The sequence below is a fragment of the Pristiophorus japonicus genome, chromosome 15 (genome assembly GCF_044704955.1).
Source record: "Pristiophorus japonicus isolate sPriJap1 chromosome 15, sPriJap1.hap1, whole genome shotgun sequence".
NCBI lineage: Eukaryota > Metazoa > Chordata > Chondrichthyes > Pristiophoridae > Pristiophorus > Pristiophorus japonicus.
Genome location: NC_091991.1, coordinates 151,629,594 through 151,653,475, shown reverse-complemented (window position 1 = coordinate 151,653,475; position 23,882 = coordinate 151,629,594). Strand labels below are relative to the sequence as shown.

At 44.6% G+C, this 23,882-nt stretch overlaps 1 protein-coding gene across 1 annotated transcript in view; it reads right to left on the bottom strand.

The window, feature by feature from the left end:
* Positions 1-10,277, bottom strand: part of caskin1 (CASK interacting protein 1) — a 711,174-nt gene extending 700,897 nt beyond the window's left edge. Inside the window, exon 1 of the mRNA XM_070856774.1 lies at positions 9,885-10,277. Within this exon, the coding sequence (XP_070712875.1) occupies positions 9,885-9,978 (94 nt within the window). The 5' untranslated portion in view covers positions 9,979-10,277. The remainder of the gene's footprint in view (positions 1-9,884) is intronic.
* Between the last annotated feature and the right edge of the window lie 13,605 nt (positions 10,278-23,882).

The following is a 23,882-nucleotide window of genomic DNA, read 5'->3' as shown; positions in this document are numbered from 1 at the left end:
GACTCTAGGTGCTCAGCACCCTCCCAGATGCTCTTCCTCCATTTTGGGTGGTCGTGGGCCAGGGATTCCCAGGTGCCGGTGGGGATGTTGCACTTTATTAAGGAGGCTTTGAGGGTGCCGTTGAAACATTTCCTCTGCCCATCTGGGGCTGGCTTGCCGTGTAGGAGTTTCGAGTAGGAGCGCTTACTTAGGGAGTCTCAATGTGGCCCGCCCAACGGAGCTGGTCGAGCGTGGTCAGTGCCTCGATGCTGGCCTGAGTGAGAACACTAACATTGGTGCGTCTATCCTCCCGGTGGATTTGCAGGATCTTGTGGAGGCAGCATTTGTGGTACTTCTCCTGCGCTTTGAGATGTCTGCTGTATATGGTCCATGTCTCTGAACCACTTAGGAGGGCCGGTACCACAACTGTCAGATTTGAGGTCCTGGTCTTCAAACACTCTTCCGCAGGGAACTGAAGGCTGCACTGGCACACTGGAGGTGGTGTTCGACATAGTCAACGATGTGTGCCCTTGCTGATAGTAGGTTTCCGAGGTATGGAAAATGGTCCACGTTGGGTTGGGTCTGTGGTGGATCCTTTGCATGTAATCGTGGAGCAGGCGGAGGAAGGTGACAAGCTTTTGTGGGCAGCCGAAACGCAGGAGGACACTCCATAGTCCCTCACGGTTGATAGGGTCAAAGGCCTTTGTGGAGTCAAAGAAAGCCATGTACAAGGGTTGATGCTGTTCCTTGCATTTCTCTTGTAGTTGTCACGCGGTGAAGATCATGTCCGTTAAACCCCTTAGTGGACTGAATTCGCATTGTGACTCTGGGAGGAGCTCTTCAACCATGGAGAGAAGACGATTGAGGATGATTCTTGCAATGACTTTCCCAGTAGCCGACCGCAGGGAGATTCCTCTGTAGTTACTGCAGTCGGATTTGTCCCCTTTTTTTGAAGATGGTCACGATTACGGTATTTCTGAGATCTCCTGGCATGCTCTTCTCCTTCCAGATGAGAGATGAGGTCATGCATTTAGTCTCCTTATTTAAGGAGGGATATACTTGTATTGGAAGCAATTCAGAAAAGGTTCACTAGGTTGATTCCAGAGATGAGGGGGTTGACTTATGAAGATAGGTTGAGCCTATACTCATTGGAATTTAGAAGAATGAAAGGTGATCTTATTGAAACATATAAGATACTGAAGGGGCTTGACAAGGTAGATGCAGATAGGATGTTTCCACTCATGGGGAATCTAGAAATAGGGGGCATAGTTTAATAAGGGGTTGCTCATTTAGAACTGAGATGAGGAAGAATTTCTTTTCTCAGATATTTGTAAATTTGTGGAATTCTCTGCCCCAGAGAGCTGTTGAGGCTGGTTCATTGAGTATATTTAAGGTGGAGATCGACAGATTTTTGAACGATAAGGGAGTCAAGGCTTATGGGGAGCAGGCAGGGAAGTGGAGTTGAGCCCAAGATCAGATCAGCCATGTTCTTATTAAATGGCAGAGCAGGCACAGGGGCCAAATGGCCTACTCCTGCTCCTATTATGTTCTTATACCCCACATTATTAAGAAAGTATGTTGCTTATATTATCATATCCTTTACGAGGTGAAGCCAAGTGCTTAGTTATTAAATATGATCAGATTTTCTCAAGGAAATTATACTATGTTCAATATTCTAGAAGCCGCTGGAGTGTCCTAAGGCACTGCAGTTTGCCTTGACCGGTTTTATAAAAGATGATCAAGTGATCAGTGATCATGCTATCCACACATACACTATACTATAGCTGCCCCACGTATTTCAGTAATGGAATGTAAATTTAGAAACTCTGAATATTCTACTCAAATGGCATGGCAAAAATGAGCTCTTTCTTTTAGAAAGACAAGCACAATCGTTATTTTCTCAAACAAAACAAGAAACAACTTGCATTTATATAGTGCCTTTCATAACTTCAGAACATCCCAAAGCACTTTACAGCCAATTAAGTATTTTTTTATGGCCCAGGCAGGGCCTCGGTTTAATGTTTCATCCAAAAAACGGCAGTACAGCACTCCCTCAGTACTGCACCGGAGTGTCAACCTAGATTATGTTCTCGTGTCTTTGCAGTGGGACTTGAGCCCACAATCTTCTGACTCAGGCGAGCGTGCTACCCACTGAGCCAAGGTTGACACTGTACACAGTAACTATGGCAGCTGCCATGCAACTTTACATCACGAGTTGCAAATGCAAGTTCTTTCTCCATAGCTGGTTATATTGATTGGTATGTGCAAACGGTCTGCACCACTGGATAGTAGCATGTAGGTCCATTATTGGTGTACCCCACATTCAGAGGAATGAATCTTAGGGAAGTGGCAGATGGATACTTCCCTCACCATCTACAAGATACACTGTGGCATCTCACCAAGGCCTCTTCGACAGCGCCTCCCAAACCTGTAATCTCTACCACTTAGAAGGACAAGGGCAGAAGGCGCATGGGAACACCACCACCTCCAAGTTCACCAAATCACACTCCATCCTGACTTGGAAATATATCGCCATTCCTTCATCGTCACTGGGTCAAAATCCTGGAATTCCCTACCTAACAGCTCTGTGGGAGTACCGTCATCATCATAGGCAGTCCCTTAAAATCGAGGAAGACTTGCTTCCACTCCAAAAGTGAGTTCTCAGGTGACTGAACAGTCAAATACAGGAATTACAGTTTCTGTCACAGGTGGGACAGACAGTCGTTGGAGGAAAGGGTGGGTGGGGAGTCTGGTTTTCCGCACGCTCCTCCACGCTCTCGGTGACGAGACTCAAGGTGCTCAGCACCCTCCCGAATGCTCTTCCTCCACTTAGGACACAGTCTTTGGCCAGGGACTCCCAGGTGTCGGTGGGGATATTGCACTTTATCAAGGAGGCTTTGAGGGTGTCCTTGATAAGTTTCCTCTGCCCACCTGGGACTTGCTTGCCATATAGGAGTTCCGAGTAGAGCGCTTGCTTTGGGAGTCTCATGTCAAGCATGCGAACAATGTGGCCCTGTCCAACGGAGCTAGTCAACTGTGGTCACTGCTTCGATGCTGGGGATGTTGGCCTGATCGAGAACACGGACGTTGGTGCATCTATCCTCTTAGGGGATTTGCAGGATCTTGCGGAGGCATTGCTGGTGGTATTTCTCCAACAATTTGAAGTGTCTACTGTATATGGTCCATGTCTCTGAGCCATATAGGTGGACGGGTATCACTACAGCCCTGCAGACCATAAGCTTGGTGCCAGATTTGAGGGCCTGATCTTCGAAAACTCTCCTCCTCAGGAGGTCGAAGGCTGCGCTGGTGCACTGGAGGCAGTGTTGAACCTCTTCGTCAATGTCTGCCCTTGCTGATAATAGGCTCCCAAGGTATGGAAAGTGGTCCACGTTGTCCAGGGCCTCGACATGGATCTTGATGACTGAGGGGGCAGTGGTGTACCTTCACCACATGGACTGCAGCGGTTTAAGGAGGTGGCTCACCATCACCTTCTCAAGGGAAATTAGGAATAGGCAATAAATGCTGGCTTTGCCAACAATGCCCACATCCCGTGAATAAATAAATAAAAATAAAATTCAGCACGAGTCAACCCCCTGCCACACGCATTCTCAATAGTATTTCTACAGCAACACTGTGGAGGTAGGATGCTCTGGTGCAGGGAGGAGAAAGGTATCTTAAAATGGGAAAACATTGCAGGGATTATGGGAAAGAGCAGGGGGCAGGGAGTGATACTGGTTGGTTAACTCTTTCAATGAGCCAGCACAGGCATGATGGGCTGAATGGCCTCCTTCTCTCCTGTAAGATTCTATGATTTTAACCAGCCTGAAGAGAAAGTATGTGCCAAGGAACAAAATCATCTATACATGTCTCTCAACAAGCAACCAGGTTGCCTCCTATCCTTCTAATTTATTCTACAATGTTATAATATTTCATTTAATTGGTTTAATAGCCCATTTTTAAATAAAAATCTGTATATCCTTCCCAAGATGTATAGCAATTGCTACTCTGCTTCCCTGAAGTTATAAGTAGTTTTATGACAAATGCAGCAATGTACTATAGGTAAGGAAAATCAATAAGACAACGCACAAAGCAGATAATTCTTTGCAGGCCAGCATTTGTTTCTTCAATGTGAATACATCTTGTTTCCTCACCATAGTAGAGAATTCCAGAACAACGATTAAAAATATATGTTAAATAATGCAGGTGATCTTTTCCTCTCTGATTCAGATGTCTATCTTGCAGTTCTCAGGAATTTTATAAATTATTTATTTATTTAAAAATGAGGAAAAATAAAAGGCACTTCACATCCTTCCCTCCCCCCTCCACTAGGTTGGTAAGAAGGAGCACTCACAATCTACCCGCAGGCTTCTGCCAACAGCATTCTGAAAATGCGCACCAGTGGGTGAATGGGAACAGACCACAATACGAGTGTGCAAGTTTGCTGACGATACAAAGATGGGAGGGAGGGTAATGTGTGAGGAGGACACACAAAATCTGCAAAAGGACATAGGCAGGCTAAGTGAGTGGGCAAGAATTTGGCAGATGGAGTATAATATTGGAAAATGTGAGGTCATGCACTTTGGCAGAAAAAAATCAAAGAGCAAGTTATTATTTAAATAGAGAAAGATTGCAAAGTGCTGCAGTACAATGGGATCTGGGGATACTTGTGCATGAAACACAAAAGGATAGTATGCAGGTAACAGCAAGTGATCAGGAAGGCCAATGGAATCTTGTCCTTTATTGCAAAGGGGATGGAGTATAAAAGCAGGGAAGTCTTGTTACAGCTGGAGAGGGTATTGGTGAGGGCACACCTGGAATACTGTGTGCAGTTTTCGTTTCCATATTTATGAAAGGATATACTTGCTGTGGAAGCAGTTCAGAGAAGGTTCACTAGGTGATCCCGGGGATGAGTGGGTTGACTTATGAGGACTCTACTCATTGGAATTCAGAAGAATGAGAGGTGATCTTATAGAAACGAATAAGATTATGAGGGGGCTGGATAAGATAGATGCAGAGAGGATGTTTCCACTGGTGGGAGAGACTAGAACTAGAGGGCATGATTTTAGGATAAGGGGCCGCCCATTTAGAATTGAGATGAGGAGAAATTTCTTCTCTCAGAGGGTTGTGAATCTGTGGAATTCACTGCCGCAGAGAGCTGTGGAAGCTGGGACATTAAATAAATTTAAGACAGTAACAGAGAGTTTCTTAAATTATAAGGGGTTACGGGAGCGGGCAGGGAAGTGGAGCTGAGTCCATGATCAGATCAGCCATGATCTTACTGAATGGTGGAGCAGGCGCGAGGGGCCTTAGAGCCTATTCCTATTTCTTATGCTCTTATGACTGAGCATAGAGTGTCAGCCGTGGCTCAGTGGGTAGCACTTTCGCCGCTGCGTCAGAAAGTTGTGTGTTCAAGTCCGACTCCAGAGACTTGACGACAAAATCTAGGCTGACACTCACACTGCAGTGCTGAGGGTGTGCTGCACTGTCGGAGGTGCCGTCTTTCAGATGGGACGTTAAACTGAGACCCTGTCTGCCCTCGCAGGTGGATGTAAAAGCTCCAATGCCACCATTGCCAAAAAGAGCAGGGTGTTCTCCTAGAGATTTGGCCAATATTTATCCCTCAACCAACATCTAAAACAGATCATCTCATCATTTATTTCACTGCTGTTTCTGGGACCTTGCTGTGCACAAATTGGCTGCCCCATTTCATACATTACAGCAGTGACTACACTTCAATATACTTCATTGGCTGTAAAGCACTTTAGGATGTCCTAAGGTCATAAAAGGTGCTATATAAAAAGAAAGAAAAACTTGCATTTCTATAGCATCTTTCATGACCTCGCAAAGAGGTTTACAGTTAATTAAGTACTTTTGAAGTGTAGTCACTGTTATAATGTAGGGAGACATGGCAGCCACTTTGCGCACAGCAAGGTCCCACAAGCAGCAACATGTTAATGACCAGATAATCTGGAAATGCAAGTACTTATTTATTTTCTTTATTGTCCTATTCAACAAGTCCTACGATGGTGTAACTGAGGCAACACAAGCCTTTGCTTCCGACTGCAGCCTTTTATACCGAGTTAAAAGGTTGTGAAATGCACAACCAGAATTAATGATTGAAGAAGAGAGCACATCAACATTTAAGAGCAGGTTAGGGAGGTGGTTAAAGAAAGGGGGGAATAAAGGGATTATAGACACAAGGTGGGCACATGGGATTAAGACTCATGTCCATGTGGAGGAGAAAAACTATGACTGCTTCACTGTAACTGTGGAAGATGTTGCACACCGGGCCAGGGGTGGGGGGTGGTGGGGTGGGAGAGGGAAGAGATGAACAACAACAATTTGCATTTATATAGCGCCTTTAATGCAGTAAAATGTCCCAAGGCACTTCACAGGAGTGTAATGAGACACAAATTCACACTGAGCCAAAGAAGTAGATATTAGGAGGGGAAAGAGGTAGGATTTCATCAGACTGATATTCCATGAAATTAACGCAGCAATTCCAACATCTGGAAGAGTTTTTCTACATGTGCATTCTACTTAATATTTGAAAGGGAGACCAACACCTCTACAAAGCCAGTCCACTCTTTACATCCATGCTGTCACATACAACAAGAACAACTTGCATTTAAATAGCTCCTTTGACATACTAAAGGCACGTCGCAGGAGCGTTGTCAGATATAATTTGACACCGAGCCACATAAGGAGATATTAGGACAGATGACTAAAAGCTTGGTCAAAGAGGTAGGTTTTACTGAGTGTCTTAAAAGGAGGAGGGCGTGGCAGGGAGGGAATGCCAGAGCTTGAAGCTTGACGGCTGAAGGTATGGCCACCAATTGTGGAGTGGATTAATGGGATCAAATGGCTTGTTTCCATGAAATTCTACTGTGGAGTGTGTTGAAGGTGCAAAGGCATAGAATCGCCGCAGCATCTTCATAGTATTAAATGTGACAGAAATACAAAGACTATTCCAATTGAAATAGACTGTGCCTTTTAATCTGTAAGCAAATGTCGCATCACAGGAGAAAGTGCGGGGGGCTGCTCTTGGCACATCTTTTATGATTTAAATAAAATGGCAGGTGATTTTACTTCATCATAACTTGCAAAAATATTGCAATAATTAAAGATGATAATAGAACACATTGGTGCTCTATCATACTATGACATGGTTTGGTAGCATGTGGGTTTATGCACCCATAGTACTGCACGCATCACACAGAGCTCCCAATTTAAAAATAATCAGACTCAGGATGCAAATGTCGCTGGCTAGGCTGACATTTTATTGCCCAGCATTAGTTTCCCCAAGGTTTTGATACAACGCAATTGCTTGCTACACCACTTCAGAGGGAAATTAAGAGTTAACCACATTGGTGTGGGATTGGAGTCCACATACCCGATCTGGGTATGGACAGCAGGTTTCCTTCCTTTAAAAGTGAACCGGTTGGATTTTTACATCAATCCAACAGCTCCAGAGTCATTTTACTGATACTAACTTTTTATTTCAACATTTTTATAAACTGAATACTAAATCTGCCATAATGGGAGTTGAATTCATGTTCTTTAGTTTGCTAGTCCAATAACGGAACCACTACACTACCTTATCTGTGTAACTGTTAGGAGGCACCAAGCAACAGAGTAGTGCACAAATGCAGGCTGCAGCAGTGCCATTCAATTGCTGCCCTGCAAATATTAATGGATTCCTGGAATCCATTATCCTAACAACAAGAACCTGCATTTATATAATGCCTTTAACACAGCAAAAGGTCCCAAGTTGCTTCACAGGAGCTTTATCAAACAAAATTTGACAGCAAGCCACATTAGGACAGGTAACCAAAGATGTAGGTTTTAAGAAGGGTCTTAAAAGGATTGAGGGAGAGGTAGAGAAGCAGAACTGTTTAGGGAAGGAATTCCAGAGCTTAGGGCCTGGGCAGCTGAAGGCATGGCCGCCAGAGCTGGAGCGATGAAAATCAGGGATATGCAAGAGATCAGAATTGGTGGAGCGCAGAGATCTGGGAGAATTTTGTCAGCTACCTCAAGGAAAACAGTACCATCATCGCAGAAATCATTATTAGTATACAGCAATGGAAAGAATAAATCAACTAATACAGAAATCTGACAATTGTGGGAAATACTGGGATCCCCTTAGGTCCCAGACCCCACCTTGAAAACCTGTGCCCTGCAGGGGTCACACGGAGGTCAGAGGGAGAGTCACCTCACACAGGCCCTGAACACCGAAAAGAATTCAGAGAATACAGTGGAAATTAAAAAATCAAAGTAGTGTGTGCAAACTTTTTGTAAAATGATAAACTTTTTTTTTTAAAAAGGGCCTTATGAAAGGGACTTGATGTTCTCTCTTGAAAGGCTTCCCATACATCCAACAATTGGATTCTTCTAGATGATTGCAGTAGCTCCTTCTAAATGGCAGCAGAGCAGGCTCCTGGCACATCTCTACACTTTGATAGCATTTTATTCTGGCAAATAATGCTTTTAATTGATTCCAACATACTTTATTCACATGAAACTAAATTATTTCAAAATACTCCTACATACTCTCTTGATATGCTCTCGATCTTCTGTAATCTTCGAATTACTATTCTGTGCAATATGTCAAAAAGATCAATTGAAGCTTCAGAGGATATAGAACTGAACAAGCCCACCCCCCATCCCAAGATGCCCCCCACCCCACAAGATTCCCTCCCCCCAACCACCCCACACACACCACCACCACATTACCATATACCTCTCAAGTTAGCAGTTAAGCAAATATATAATCCCTATACTCCTGCTATCTATAGAAATATTTGAAAGGGGGCTGCACTTCCATTAGTACCTGCAACGAGGGTAGAATGGGAGAGACATAATTCCTTCATACCAGACAACCCTTCTGAAATTCCTGTTATTACTACATAATAGTGTGCTTTACCCCTTTTAATCCTGGGTAAATTTAGAATTTGAATCTATCATTTAAAGTATCTCCCGGCAAAATCCTTTTAATTAACAGAACTGCAGCATCCATTGCTTTGTAATCAACGCGCACTTGTCAGGCGATCAATCAGGGGTTAAATCTAAAATAGTAATGACCACGTCCATTTGGGGCGGACAGACTCGCGAACATCCGGCACCTCTGGCAGCGAGTGAACAGGCTCAGAGGCTGCAAGCTAACGGGGTTGAATCAACTGTCGAACACATTGCCCGGGTGTGGAGTAACTCCACTTGTCACATTTGATTCCTCCAAGTCTCCAGGCTCTCATTTCAACACAGCAGCCACAACCTTTACAACCAAGTCAATAGCCGTTATCTCCAGTTTATACAGGCGGCTGCTGGGGAGTGAGGGTGTGATCTATTTCTCTCTGAACATTTCTCCCCCTCGATTGGAATAAGAGACATTTTAGTCACCGACTTGATTCTCTCATCAACCAATTATTACTGTAGCAGAATATCACAGTTCCCTCCCTCCCCTTTCTAAATGTTTCGATTTTCACCGATATATCTTAGCTGAGGTGTCGCCACAATCCATCGGCAATCGCTTTGCCACATTGAGAATTTATAGTAAGACATTCAAACGGGTGATGGGAGCCACATATCTCGGTGTTGGCCAGTACCAACTGGCAGTGTCCAACACGCACTATTGGAGCTAAGGGGGAAGAGGGTGGGGAGAATATTAGAAAGCATCGGATTGCATTGTGAAGATGAGTGGTGCACAAGAGCCTGGGAGAAGCGGTGAGAGGGAGAAGGCACTGTCCAGGCTAATGCTACATTACCACCGATTGCTCTGTCAGGAGCCGGCGCACAGCATCTGTAGGCAGGGGAGACCACATTGACCGAGAGACAAAACTCGCTCCCCTCCCCTCATGACATTGAAATATATTTATTTTAATCAACTGATCGATATAAATGCTACTCACTCGTTTTGCCTTGCTTCGGCCTCTGCAACAGCTTCTGCACTGCAGGTACATCTTCGCTTTTGACAGCTTGCAGTAATTCCTGATCTTTCCCCATGGCTTGAATATGTGTGTTTTTATATCCGATGCATCCTACGTTTGAGGAGGTGAAGAGAGACAGAGAGAAATATTCTGCTCGGCAGTGCGAGCGCACAGGGCATGTAGTCAGAGACAGAGAGGAGGAGAGCTAACGCTGGGTCAATGACATAGCACCAAACACCTCGCCTCTTATTTGACAAACCACCCACCCCCCAAAAAAAGGACAACGCGGCTTCCTTCCTTCCTTTGGTTGTGGGAGAGCGGTGACAACACTAGGTAAACACGGGCGATGCCATGGTTCTCGCTTCAATCCGTCTGCAGCCCCATCGCTTCGCAGCCGCTGCCTCGCTCGCTCACCGAAAGCTGAGATCTGCTCTCACTGTTCCTACTCTGCCGCATGGCGGAGGGAGATTGTACATGATCCAAACCATCACATCCCTCTCATACCAAATAGGACAGAGCTTGGGCCAAGGCAGGTTTATTTCTGGAAACTCTCTTAAAGGAAAACTGCAGGAGAGAGAGAAAATTCCTTTAAAAGTCGATGTCTTATTTTTTTTAAATATAGTTTTATTTTCCAATATTTCCCCAATTCTCCAGCTCATTGCAATTATATTTAGATTAATATTTTATTTTTGGTCTATAGACAAGAATTAAACAAGTCAAATTGTAGATTAAATATGATCGTTGCAACATTTCAATACAGCAGCTTGCAGTAATTGGTAGAAATATAGATGATAAATCAACTTGGAAAGGATCCCAGACAGAGGTGTTCCAACTGTAACATCTTTGTATATCCAGGGATAAGCATTGCAGAATGGTGAGCATTGTACAGTATTGGTACCTCGCTATATTTTAATAACACTGCTATAATTCAGTCAGGAACCAGACGCCAAAGTAACATTTAAACAGCGCCGGGCGCAAGTTATGTTGAAAATAGCGCCAACGTGAAATGGCACGACGGTGCGAGTCTCTGGAGGTTTAGCAACTGTGGACAAGAAGCAAACGGGACTCCCATCAATCATCCATCCCGTCACCGCAGCCCGCACCCACTTCATTACTGCTCTTCAATTATACTTAACACACATTACATCTCAATACAATTTAACACACGTGTCTTGACTTTTTTTTTAACCAGTTATTGAACGATTCCTACAGCTTCTGGTCGACTCCAGCATAGGATTAGAGCTAGTCAGTCCATAATTGTACATTACACGGGATTAGAGCTGGTCAGTCCATAATTGTACATCACACCTGTGGTCTGGGATCAAGCTGGCTATTTGAAGTTAAGTCCCCGCAAGAAATGCACTGTCTTGTTTTCCATTGGTTATTTTTAACCTGGAAGCAATGTTAATGATGTCCTCTGACTTTGTGTTGTGTTTGTCATCAGGATTTGTAAGTGCAATGTGCACAGAATGCCAACTAACCTGGAATGTTTTCTAGCAGTCACTAATTGTGCACAACATGTGTAGTTAAGTATCCTATTACTGAATCAAACACGTGTGTAAGATAAATAGAATAACTAACTTAGCATGTGGAGATTCTATAACTCAGTGAATTATTTTCTGTATCACTAGATTCTATAGCTTTGTAAGCAGTATGTAATAATGTTGGATCATGAGCATTATCGTATTTCTGTTATCAAATAGGAACATGAGAACAGGAGTAGGCCATTCAGTCCCTCGACCCTATTCCGCTATTCTATTAGATCATGGCTGATCTGTACCTCAACCCCATATACCAGCCTTTGATCTATATCCCTATGTTAACAATTGATCACATTAAGTGACGTTTGTAGGTGATGGGCCTCATGGTCACAACAACAACTTGTAATTATATAGTGCCTTTAACATAGTAAAACATCCTAAGGTATTTCACAGGAGCATTATCAAACAAAAGTTGACACCAAGCCACATAACAACAACAACAACTTTTATTTATATAACACCTTTAACATAGTAAAATGTTCCAAGGCGTTTCACAGCAGTGTTATAAGACAAAACAGATACATTTGACACTGAGCCACAAAAGAAGAAATTACAGCAGATGACCAAAAGCTTGGTTAATGAGGTAAGTTTGAAGGAGCGGCTTAAAGAAGGAAAGAGAGATATAGAGGTAGAGAGATTTAGGGAGGGAGTTCCAGAGCTTAAGGCCCAAGCAGCTGAAGGCACGGCCACCAATGGTTGAGCAGTTATAATCAGGGATACTCAAGAGGGCAGAATGTGAGGAGCGCAGATATCTCATGGGGTTGTGGGACTGGAGGGGATTACAGAGATAGGGAGGGGCGAGGCCATGGAGGGATTTGTAAACAAGGATGAGAATTTTTAAATCGAGGCGATGCTTAACCGGGAGCCAATGTAGGTCAGCAAACACAGGGGTGATGGATGATCATGACTTGGTGCAAGTTAAGACACGAGTTTTGGATGACCTCAAGTTTATTTAGTGTAGAATGTGGGAGCCCAGCCAGGATTGCATTGGAGTAGTTAAGTCTAGAGGTGACAAAGGCATGGATGAGCGTTTCAGCAGTAGAAGAGCTGAGGCAGGGCGACAATGGCTTTGGTCATCCCAATATTTAATTGGAGAAAATTTATGCTCATCTCGGATACGCAGTCTGACAATTTACAGACCATGGAGGGGTCGAGAGAAGTGGTAGTGAGGTAGAGCTGGTGTTGTCAGTGTACATGTGGAAACTGACTATGTGTTTTCGGATGATATCGCCAAGGGGCAGCATAAAATGAGAAATAGGAGGGGGCCAAGGATAGATAGGGACATCAGAGGTAACGATGCAAGAGTGGGAAGAGAAGCCATTGCAGGTGATTTTCTGGCTATGATTAGATAGATAAGAATGGAGCAAGGCGAGTGCAGTCCCACCCAGCTGGACGATGGTGGAGAGGCGTTGGAGGAAGATGGAGTGGTCAACTGTGTCGAAGGCTGCAGACAGGTCCAGGAGGATGATAAGGAGATATTAGGGCAGATGACCAAAAGCTTGGTCAAAGAGGTAGGTTTTAGGAGGAAAGAGAGGTAGAGTGGTGGAGAGATTTAGGGAGGGAATTCCAGAGCTTAGTGCCTTGGCAGCTGAAGGCACGGCTGCCAATGGTGGAACAATTAAAGTCGGTGATGCTCAATAGGCTAGAATTGGAGGAGTGCAGATATCTCGGAGTGTCGTAGGGCTGGAGGAGATTATAGAGACAGGGAGACATGAGGCCATGAGGGTATTTGACAGCATGGATGAGAATTTTACTATCAAGGCATTGCTTAACTTGGAGCTAATGTAGGTCAGCGAGCACGGGCGATGGGTGAATGGGATTTGGTGCGAGTTAGGATATGGGCAGCAGAGTTTTGCATGACTTCAAGTTTACAGCGGGTAGAAAATAGGAGGCCTGACAGGAGTTCATTGGAATAGTCAAGGCTGGAGTTAACAAAGGCATGGATGAGGGTTGCAGTAGCAGATGAGCTGAGGCAGGGACAAAGTTGGCCTATTTAACAACGTCACTCATTTGATCACCCTTCAGGAGGGTCAAAGAGGAATTTTCCAGAATTCCTTTTTCCCTGAATTAGCTTGGAGTTTAAAAAAAATATTTTTTTGCCTGTCCCAGGAGAGTAAATGGGCTGCTGGCAGGTGAGGAGCAATTGGGGTCATGCTCAGTGCAAGACGACTGTGCGAGAGCTTTTGAAATAGTAATTACTAAATAGTGGTTATTAAATCTGGAGAACTATGAACAGTGTTTACTCATGAGATTTACCAGCTCTGGTTCCTGTCAATCAAGGGCAATAGGTTTGATGATCCCTTATGAAATTCACAGTTTTCACTTTCAACCAAGAGTATTGACGCAAACAATTCACAATAGCAGCAACCAAAGCAGGCGAGAGCTGGATCTGTTTCTGTCTGGGCTGGAGATCAATTTGTACAAAAGGTAGGTACAGCATAGAAGTATCAGGGCCACAGAGTGATCTCCTGGATTAGTTTCAACTGTCACGGGGAGCGGATGGTGAGGGGGGAGGGCGGTGTGGGTGGGGAGGCTGTTATGAATAATTTCGCTGTTTGAAAGCTTATCGGCTGGATTTGCAGCTCGCTTGCACCTCTGATAGCGGCTCGGAGAGGCGGTAAAGGGTGTTTCTAGGCGTTGCAATGGCTGTCCAGCTTTAAGCGCCCAGCCGGAAAATTCGGCTCATGGTGTGTGGCAACGCAAAAACTTACTGACCCGTCCTCTAGTTTCACTGAGATCATGTCATCAATCGTCATGCAATGCTCCGCTAGCATCCGAGATGCAAAATTAGGCCATAATGCCTCATTAAACGGCCACCCCAGGAAACGTCTGAAAAACCTGGTATTCCCAGGGTGCAGCGGTTGTGCACATCACGCTACATGATGCTCCGACTTGAAAGTGGCTGTTTTATCTGCCATTACAGTGTCCTTATAATGTCAGTGAGAGAATTTAATGGGGGCATTACTAATTTGCTGCATGCTATTGCCAGGCAGCGTCAAGCTAGAAGAAGTGCTCTTGGCCATGTCAGCCCATGGATGAGAAGAGGCCGCAGACATCTGGGGAGGAGGGCTTACCCCTCACGGGTTTACAGGCGCAAGCGCTCATACCTCAAGCTCTCTGAGGAGCAGTGTGTGAGAAGGCTGCGCTTCCAAAAGGAAGTGCTGATGGAGATATGCCTTCTCCGACAGACAGACCGATGCCTGTAGGCTGCCTTCAACACTCCCATCAACAGGTTTCCAAATTCATTGTGGTGTGCTGCATATTGCACAGCTTGGCCAGCATGAGGGGCCAGGCGTTGCCAGTGGGGATTGTAGGCCAACCTCAGGAGGAGTAGGATGACAAAGAGGCCCCTATTGGATAGCCACACCATCCACGGGGGAGGCAGCATGGAGATGCTACTGGACCAAGAGTCACACGTCGCCAGCACATAATGGACCAGTTCTCCTAGATGGAGGAAACTGAAGGATGGAACGAATACTGGACACACTATGTACCCCCATAAAGGCACATCTCTGGTGAACTTTGTAATCATACACAAGATACTAATGGCAAAGGATCAAACAGACATTTTACTGCAACAAAGTAACAAAAACTCCCCCCACCAAAGGACAATGTTATGTTGCAGTGCAATGAACAACAATGAAGTGCATTAAATCAAAGAAACTATTTACAAGCGCAATCCACAAAAATCAGGGCATCTGCACAACCTTGTCCTGGACATTATTCTGACTTATGTAATGCCGCAATTTTTGGCTGGGGCGCAAAAACATCCTTGTGTAACACCTGATTTAGCGCCTCCGATCACGGAACTTAATTTTTTGCCAAATTTCGCAGCCAAGGGTGCAAACTTTTTCCAGGCGGTATCAAGACTGCCCCACACCATTACCGTCCCAAAATCTCAAATGCCGAAAATCCAACCCTATATCTTATGTCCACTGAATCACAGGAGCAAGCAGCATACATCTGGCCAGAATATCGGATTTTAATCAATTCAGTCTGCACAGGTTTCTAATGCCGTGTTTTCACGGTTAGTTTGGCTCAGTTAGTAGCCTTCTGGATTAGAATGTCATGGGTTCAAGCCTGTGACTAAACTAGGCTGACTGTCCTTTTGTTAGAGGTGTCATCTTTCCAAAGCGATGTTAAACCGATGTCCTGTTCCGATGGAGTGAAGGGTCCAGTGGCACTACTTGAAGAGCTGGTGTCTTTGCCAAAATCTCTCCTTCAATCAATATCGTCAGAAAATTAGCTTCCCGTATCATTGCTGTTTGCGATGTGTCACTGGCACAGAATGTCTGCTATGATTGCTTAAACAGTCTATACTGATAATTCAAAGGCAATTTTTTGGCACTAAGAAAAATGGAATTTTCATTAATTGGAATTTAGTAGCTGGAATAACACAGCCAAGTGGGAATCTTGTGATTAAAAATTGAATTATTGAATAATGTGAATTTAATGACTTTGCATTAAGAGTTCACTGTATTGCTCCAAAAGCAATTCGTTAGTATAGGGCTTTGAGACTTTTCAACAATGTGATAAGGTGCTTTAAAGAAAAGGAAAGAAAGAACTTGCATTTATTTAGCGCCTATCATAACCTCAGGACAGCCCAAGGTGCTTTACAGCCAATAAAGTACTTTTGAAGTGTAGTCACTGTTGTAAACGTGGCAACCAATTTGCACACAGCAAGCTCCCACAAACAGCAATGACCAGATAATCTGTTTTATTTATAGTGATGTTGGTTGAGGGATAAATATTGGCAAGGATATGGGGCAGTAGTCCCCTGCTCTTCTTTGAATATTGCCATGGGATCTTTTATGCTCACCTGAAAGGGAAGTCAGGGCTTCGGTTTAACATTTCATCCGAAAGACGGATGCTATATAAATGAATATAAAAACAAGCATTTCCTTTTCATTATATTGTGATTTTGTTGCCACATAAATATCAGTTGAGATAATGCTAGACCTTGAAATAGCAACCACATTGATGTATTACCTTTCTGTATCCTCACAACTCTGCTGAAGTGTAAACAATATATATGATTGTTTCTTGGGGGTTAGATAACAACCACCTTACGACAAATATAATTATAGCCAAATCTTTTTTATTTTTCTCATCTCAGCATCTTCTCAAAGAAGGCTGATATGTCCTTACTATATAGTATAATGCACACGAGGCCCATACTTGAGAGAAGGTCACTCTGTGACCAGTTACCTTTATTACCAAGACCTCAAGTGATGAAGGTGGGTGAAGCTTCCCCTTTTTATATCTGAAAGTCCAGGTTAGGAGTGTCTCCCACAAGTTCACGCCCTTGTGGTCAATGTTCTCAAGATGTACAACTTAGGTCAGCTTATACATGGGTTACAATGATAGTTGAATACATGACATCACCTCCCCCCCAAAGTCTTATTGGGATCACAGGTTAAGTCTCTCTGGTGGTTTACGCTCTCTTGTAGAGCGCCTGAGTTGGGGCTCCGGTTGCTCAGCGCTGGCATGAGTGTCTGCTGTTTGCGGTGCCTCAGGCCTGTCCGGACTGCCCACAGTGACTGGGTTCTCCTCCACTTGGTTCCAGTGTTCGTGGTGGAGTAAACTCTACGTCGTATTCTTCCTCTGCTTCTTCTATGGGGTTGCTGAACCTCCTTTTAGTTTGATCCACGTGTTTGCGGCAGATTTGTCCATTGGTAAGTTTCACTACCAAAACCCTATTCCCCTCTTTGGCAATCACAGTGCCTGCAAGCCATTTGGGCCCTGCAGCGTAATTAAGGACAAAAACAGGGTCATTGACATCAATATATCGTGCCCTCGCATTCCTGTCATGGTAGTCACATTGTGACTGACGCCTGCTCTCAACAATTTCTTTCATAGCAGGGTGTATAACCTGGTTTTGAGCGTCCTTTTCATTAGCAGCTCTGCGGGTGGAACCCCTGTGAGCGAGTGTGGTCGGGATCTATTGGCCAACAAGAGGCGTGATAAGCGGATTTGTCAGGAACCGCCTTGGATTCTGAGCATCCGCTGTTTGATTATCTGCACTGCTCGTTCCGCCTGGCCGTTTGAGGCCGGCTTAAACGGTGCCATTCTGACATGGTTGATTCCATTGCCTGCCATGAAGTCCTGGAATTCAGTGCTTGTGAAGCACGGGCCATTGTCACTGACCAAGACATCCGGTAGACCATGGGCGGTGAACATTGCCTGTAGAATTTCTACAGTGGCAGAGAATGTGCTTGAATTTAAAATAGCACACTCAATCCATTTTGAGTAGGTGTCTACTACAACCAAAAATATTTTTCCCATGAAAGGACCTGCGTAGTCCATGTGGATGCGTGACCATGGCTTGGCGGGCCAGGAAAAGGGGCTAAGGGGGGCTTCCCTGGGTGCGTTGCCCAGCTGAGCACACGTGTTGCACCTGTGAACACAAAGTTCCAGGTCTGTATCTATCCCTGGCCACCAAACGTGTGACCTGGCCTTCATCATGACAATGCCTGGATGCTCATTGTGAAGTTCTCTGATAAACACCTCTCTGCCCCTCTGGGGCATGACCACTCGGTTTCCTCACAGCAGGCAATCGGCCTGAATCGAGAGTTCATCCTTGCGCCTATGAAACGGTTTAAATTCCTCAGGGCATGCCCCGTATGTGGCTGCCCAGTCCCCATTCAGGACACATTTCTTAACTAAAGACAGTAGCGGGTCTTTATTTGTCCAGACTTTAATCTGACAGGCTGTCACAGGTGAGCCATCGCTTTCGAAAGCTTCAACAGCCATGACCATCTCAGCATCATGCTCAGTTGCCCCCTCAGTGGTGGCTAGTGGGAGCCTGCTGAGTGCATCGGCGCAGTTTTCAGTGCCCAGTTTGTGCCGAATTGTGTAGTTATAGGCAGCTAACATAAGTGCCCACTTCTGTATGCGGGCTGATGCAGTAGCATTTATGGCCGCCTTGTCAGCCAAAAGGGACGTTAGAGGTTTGTGATCTGTCTCCAGCTCAAATTTCCTGCCAAACAGGTACTGGTGCATTTTTTTTACTGCATATACACATGCAAGCGCTTCCTTTTCTACCATCCCATCGCCCCTTTCTGCCTGGGACAGACTTCTGGAGGCATAAGCTACCGGCTGTAACTGACCACTGGCATTCACATGATGCAACACACACCCGACCCCATAGGACGATGCATCGCACGTTAGAACAAGTTTCTTACACGGGTCATATAACGTTAACAGTTTGTTGGAGCATAACAAGTTGAGTGCTCTATCAAAAGCCCTTTTCTGGCTGTCCCCCCCAGACCCAATTGCAAACTTTGCGTCGGAGCACGTGTAGCGGCTCTAACAGCGTGCTCAATTTGGGAAGAAAGTTACCAAAATAGTTCAGGAGCCCCAGGAGCGAATGCAGCTCCTTCGTGGTACGGGGTCATATAAGCTGAGGGTAGGTCCAATTTTGAAAAAGGTTTGCCCCCGGATAGCGTCGCAAAGAGGTCCTCCGCTCTCGGTAGCGGGTACTGGTCTTGGAGTGACACCCGATTGATGGTGGCCTTGTAATCGGCACATATCCTGACCGACCCATCCGCCTTGAGCACCGGCACGATCGGGCTTGTCCAGTCACTGACTTCAACTGGCGAGATGATGCCTTCCCTCAGCAGGCGGTCCAATTCGCATTCTATCTTTTCCCGCTTCACGTACGGCACCGCTCTGGCCTTGTGGTGTACTGGCCTGGCGTCCGGGTTTACGTGAATCACTACCTTGGCCCCCATGAAAGTGCCGATGCCGGGTTGAAATAATGTCAAATTTGTCCACGACCTGTGAGCATGATACTCCCTCCACAGAAGAAATTGCATTGATATTGCCCCATTTCCAGTTCATGACAGCAAGCCAACTCCTCCCCAGTAGTGTGGGACTGTCCCCCGGGACAATCCAGAGTGGCAACCTGTTCTCCGAATCTTTGTGGGTCACGACTACCGTGGCGCTGCCTAGCACTGGAATGATCTCCTTTGTATATGTCCGTAGCTGTGCATCAATCGGCAATAATTTTGGTCTCCTAGTCTTGGACACCCACAACCTTTCGAACTGTTTGATACTCATCAGGGACTGGCTGGCCCCCGTGTCTAGCTCCATTAATACTGGGATGCCATTGAGGAGCACTTTCATCATCATCGGTGGCGTCCTGGTATATGAACTGTATATGTGCTCCACATGAACTCGCTGAACTTCAGCTTCCAGCGATTTCCCCCAATATTCATTTGGCCTTGTAGGGCTTACATCGGGCCTGTCCTCCTCATACATCAACCTGGCTGCAGGCTTCCTGCACATACATGCCAAGTGACCGCTGATGTTGCAGTTTCTGCAGGTATATTGCTAATAGCTGCAAGCTCTGGCTGGGTGTTTGTCTCCACACCTCCAACATGAGCTGGAGGCCTCGTTGTTGGAAACAAAAGGTCCATTACCAGTTGATCGTCTCTGACTGTCTCTGTAACTGTCCTTAAATGCATCATTAACAGATGTTGATGGCCCCATTACTGGCCACATTGTCCATTGTGATGGCATGAATCGCCGTTCAGCTAGCCATTGTCTCTGTTGAATTCCCCCTTTGGGTTCGACTAGATACTGGGGCATGTCCGATTGCCCTTGTCTGCCTAGAGAACTGTGTGCTGCATTAACAATGTTGACTCCTTGCTCGTTTGCCACATCTGAGCCAAGATTTTTGTCATACATCATTCTGGTCTCTTCCTTCCCTGAGATAAATGTCTGGGCTATCAGAGCTGCCGCTTCCAAGGTCAAGTCTTTGATCTCAATCAGTTTCCTGAAAACCCCAGCGTGCCCGATGCCCTCAGTAAAAAAAGTCTCACAGCATCTCCGCTCTGCATGCATCTGGGAATTTACATAGGCTCGCCAGTCGCCGGAGGTCTGCCACGAAGTCTGGAACGCTTTGCCCTTCTCGCCGCCGGTGCGTGTAAAACCGGTGTCTCGCCATGTGCATGTTGCTCGCCGGTTTAAGGTATTCCCCGATCAACTTACTGAGCTCTTTGAACGTCTTGTCCGCCGGCTTCTCTGGTGCTAGAAGGTCCTTCATCAGGGAATATGTTCTGGATCCACAAACCGTCAGGGGATGAGCCCTGCGTTTGTTGGCCGAATGCTGTCCCAACCATTCCTTGGTGACAAAACTTTGCTGTAGTCTCTCAATAAAATCGTCCCAATCATCACCAACAAGTACCTCTCTTCTGTGCTGCTAGTGGCCATGCTCGCGTGGTTTAAGTCCCAGTTTCTCATCGCCAATGATATGTCCTTACTATACAGTATAAATGCACACAAGGCCGATACTTGAGAGAAGGTCACTCTGTGACCAGTTACCTTTATTACCAAGACCTCAAGTGATGAAGATGGGTAGAGCTTCCCCTTTTATACCTGAAAGTCCAGGTTAGGAGTGTCTTCCACAAGTTCACCCCCTTGTGGTCAATGTTCTCAAGGTGTACAACTTAGGTCAGCTTATACATGGGTTACAATGATGGTTGAATACATGACAAAGGCCTCTTAATCATCAATATAAATAACATTAACCTTGAGAGCACTAGTTTTATACTATGCTCAAGGCATCTAGTCAGTAACATACTGACCTTCAAAGGTCACATTGCTGAGGTGATCAGCAAAATTAATAATTTTGTAAACACATCAGATCCTGCATCACACAGAAAGCAGCAATGACAGGAAAAATGTGCTTTTTTTTTACTTTATACAATGACCATGCATACTGCAGGCTCTGTTCAAATGTTCCGCTACTGCACAAAGTGTTACAAAACAAAATGCAAAATTATTAATAATAAATTATTGTACCAAGATCTCAAATGAAATAATGTCAGACAATATGAAATGTTGGAGGAAGAAGAAAAGAGAGAGAGAGAGAAAGAAAGCGAAAGAGAAAGAAAAAAAAACCAATCATCTCTGGTGGCCTAGGATTTGGCCATTTTCCCTGACTATGCAGTGAAATGGAATACATCCATGTTCCCGAGTGATTATAAAAGGCTTAATGCACTAAATTCACACCACTGTCTGAGAATATTTCTACATTCATTGAATAAAAATAGATGAAAGAAAATCTTTAAAGAATTGAACAGTATGTGTACGTCTCTCAAAAAGGTTTCAGAGTACAGTACTACACATAAAATGAATTACTCTTGAAATGGAGTGACTGTGGTTATGTAAGCGAATACAATAATCAGTTTTTGGAACACAGCATAAGAGCAATGAGTTAAAAGACCAGTTGATCTGTTCTTTGGCAGGTGTAACATTGGTCAGGACACTGGGAGAACGCCCTGCTCTTCGTCTGATGATGCTATCATGTTACCTGACCCACAGGGACAGGGAGATGGGCTCTCACTTTAACATCTCATCTGAAGGGCAGTCCCTCCTCACTGCTGTATTGAAGTGTCAACCTCGATTAATCGATCATTGCGTGCACCGTCTGGTAAAAAAAATAAATCACAAAGGAAAGAAAAATAAGATCTATGGAAAAAAGCATTATGAATAATCCCCTTCTATTGGTGCTTCTATCACACCATGAACTTTTCCCATGTAATAAATCAGTTTTGTGGAGCGATCTGTATTATTTCAATGAACATGGAATAATTGATGTTTATGAAAATCTGCCTCTATTGATTTCTGTAATTTACACCTTATGATCTAATTCCTCTGGGGTTAAGTATACTTTTGCAAATGAAGTTGAACCATGACTGCATTCTGATGGAGTGCCAGTGGGGAGGGGTCATGACACTGAAGCACCACAGTTCTTCAAAGGTGATTACTGAAGACCACTTGTATCCAAACTGAGATACTACCAGGACAATGCAGCTCAGACGATAGAGCTTTCAATTTACATATTGGAAAACATTAATATTTCAGATGCCAGCTTTCTTTATTTACAGCTGAGGTATTGTGAGATATGAATCAGAAATCTGTATACTCAAACATGTTTTTACAGTCCAGCCTTCAACTCAGATGAGTGCTGGATGTTGGTTTACTTCTGATTACATAAACATTTGAACATTTTACCCTCAGTTTCAGGAGTCTTGAAACAAAAATTATTCTATTTATATTTTCCAGTGTCCCAGGCCTTGACCAATAATCTTAAACAGGCCTCTAATGGGTGGTCAATAACACCAGTTAACTCACCCTCAGCTTTTCCCTCCATTCTGCTGATGAAACGTCTTACCTGCGCTCAGCACCATCTCCTCAGCTGAGCTGGCTGAAATCAGGTAATTACTATGTAAAAAATGACGAGGAGAATATGTATCTTCCCATTCCACAACACATAGAATACATGAGACCATTAAATAAACATCCGACAGTAATTCTAACACACGGTCGAGTAACTAAATATCACACCTGATTCACCCAATACAGTCACAAACACACACACAAACATATATATGTGCATACTTCAATGGACTCATATTGTATTAGGTCAAACATTTCATGAATCAAGAAAAAACTGGAAGAGTGCCAAATATATATCCAAGAAATTCAGTAACAACCGGTTGGGTTAAGGGAAAGAAACGTATGATGTTGGTTGACAAGATGGATAAATGGTAGGGGCAAAACTGCCCCTTCTATCACCGGCCATTAACGGTGCAAAATAGATCTCGCCCTGGTGTGGTACGAAAAACATCCCCCCGCAGAATTGGGTGGGGTTTTGCAGAGGCGCTACTTGGTTGTGCCCCACTCCTGCCGGGAGCGCCCCATCCGACAGCACGCGGCAATGATGATGTCATCACCGTGCGCATAAGAACATAAGAAATAGGAGCAGGAAAATATCCTCACCGCATCCACCTTGATATCCTCATAGCATCCCCCTTGCCGAGGCCCCTCATTTTTTTATATGCTTCTAAACTTCAATGTGTATAGGCCCTACCTACTCAACCGATCTTCGTAAGTCAACCCCTTCATTTCCGGAATCAATCTAGTGAACCTTCTCTGAACAGCCTCCAATGCAAGTATATCCCTCCTTAAATACGGAGACTAAAACTGTACGCAGTACTCCAGGTGTGGCCTCACCAATATCCTGTACAGTTGTAGCAGGACTTCTCTGCTTTTATACTCTATCCCCCTTACAATAAAGCCCAACATTCTATTTGCCTTCCTGATTACTTGCTGTACCTGCACACTAACTTTTTGTGTTTCATGTACAAGGACCCCCAGGTCACTCTGTACTGAAGCACTTTGCAATTTTTATCCATTTAAATTGTAATTTGCTTTTCTCTTTTTTCTGCCAGAGTGGATAACCTCACATTTTCCCACATTGTAATCCATTTGCCAAATTTTTGTCCACTCACTTAGCTTGTCTATATCCCTTTGTAGATTTTTTGTGTCCTCCTCACAATTTGCTTTCCCACCCATCTTTGTATCATCAGCAAACTTGGCTACATTACACTCGGTCCCTTCATCCAAGTCATTAATATAGATTGTAAAT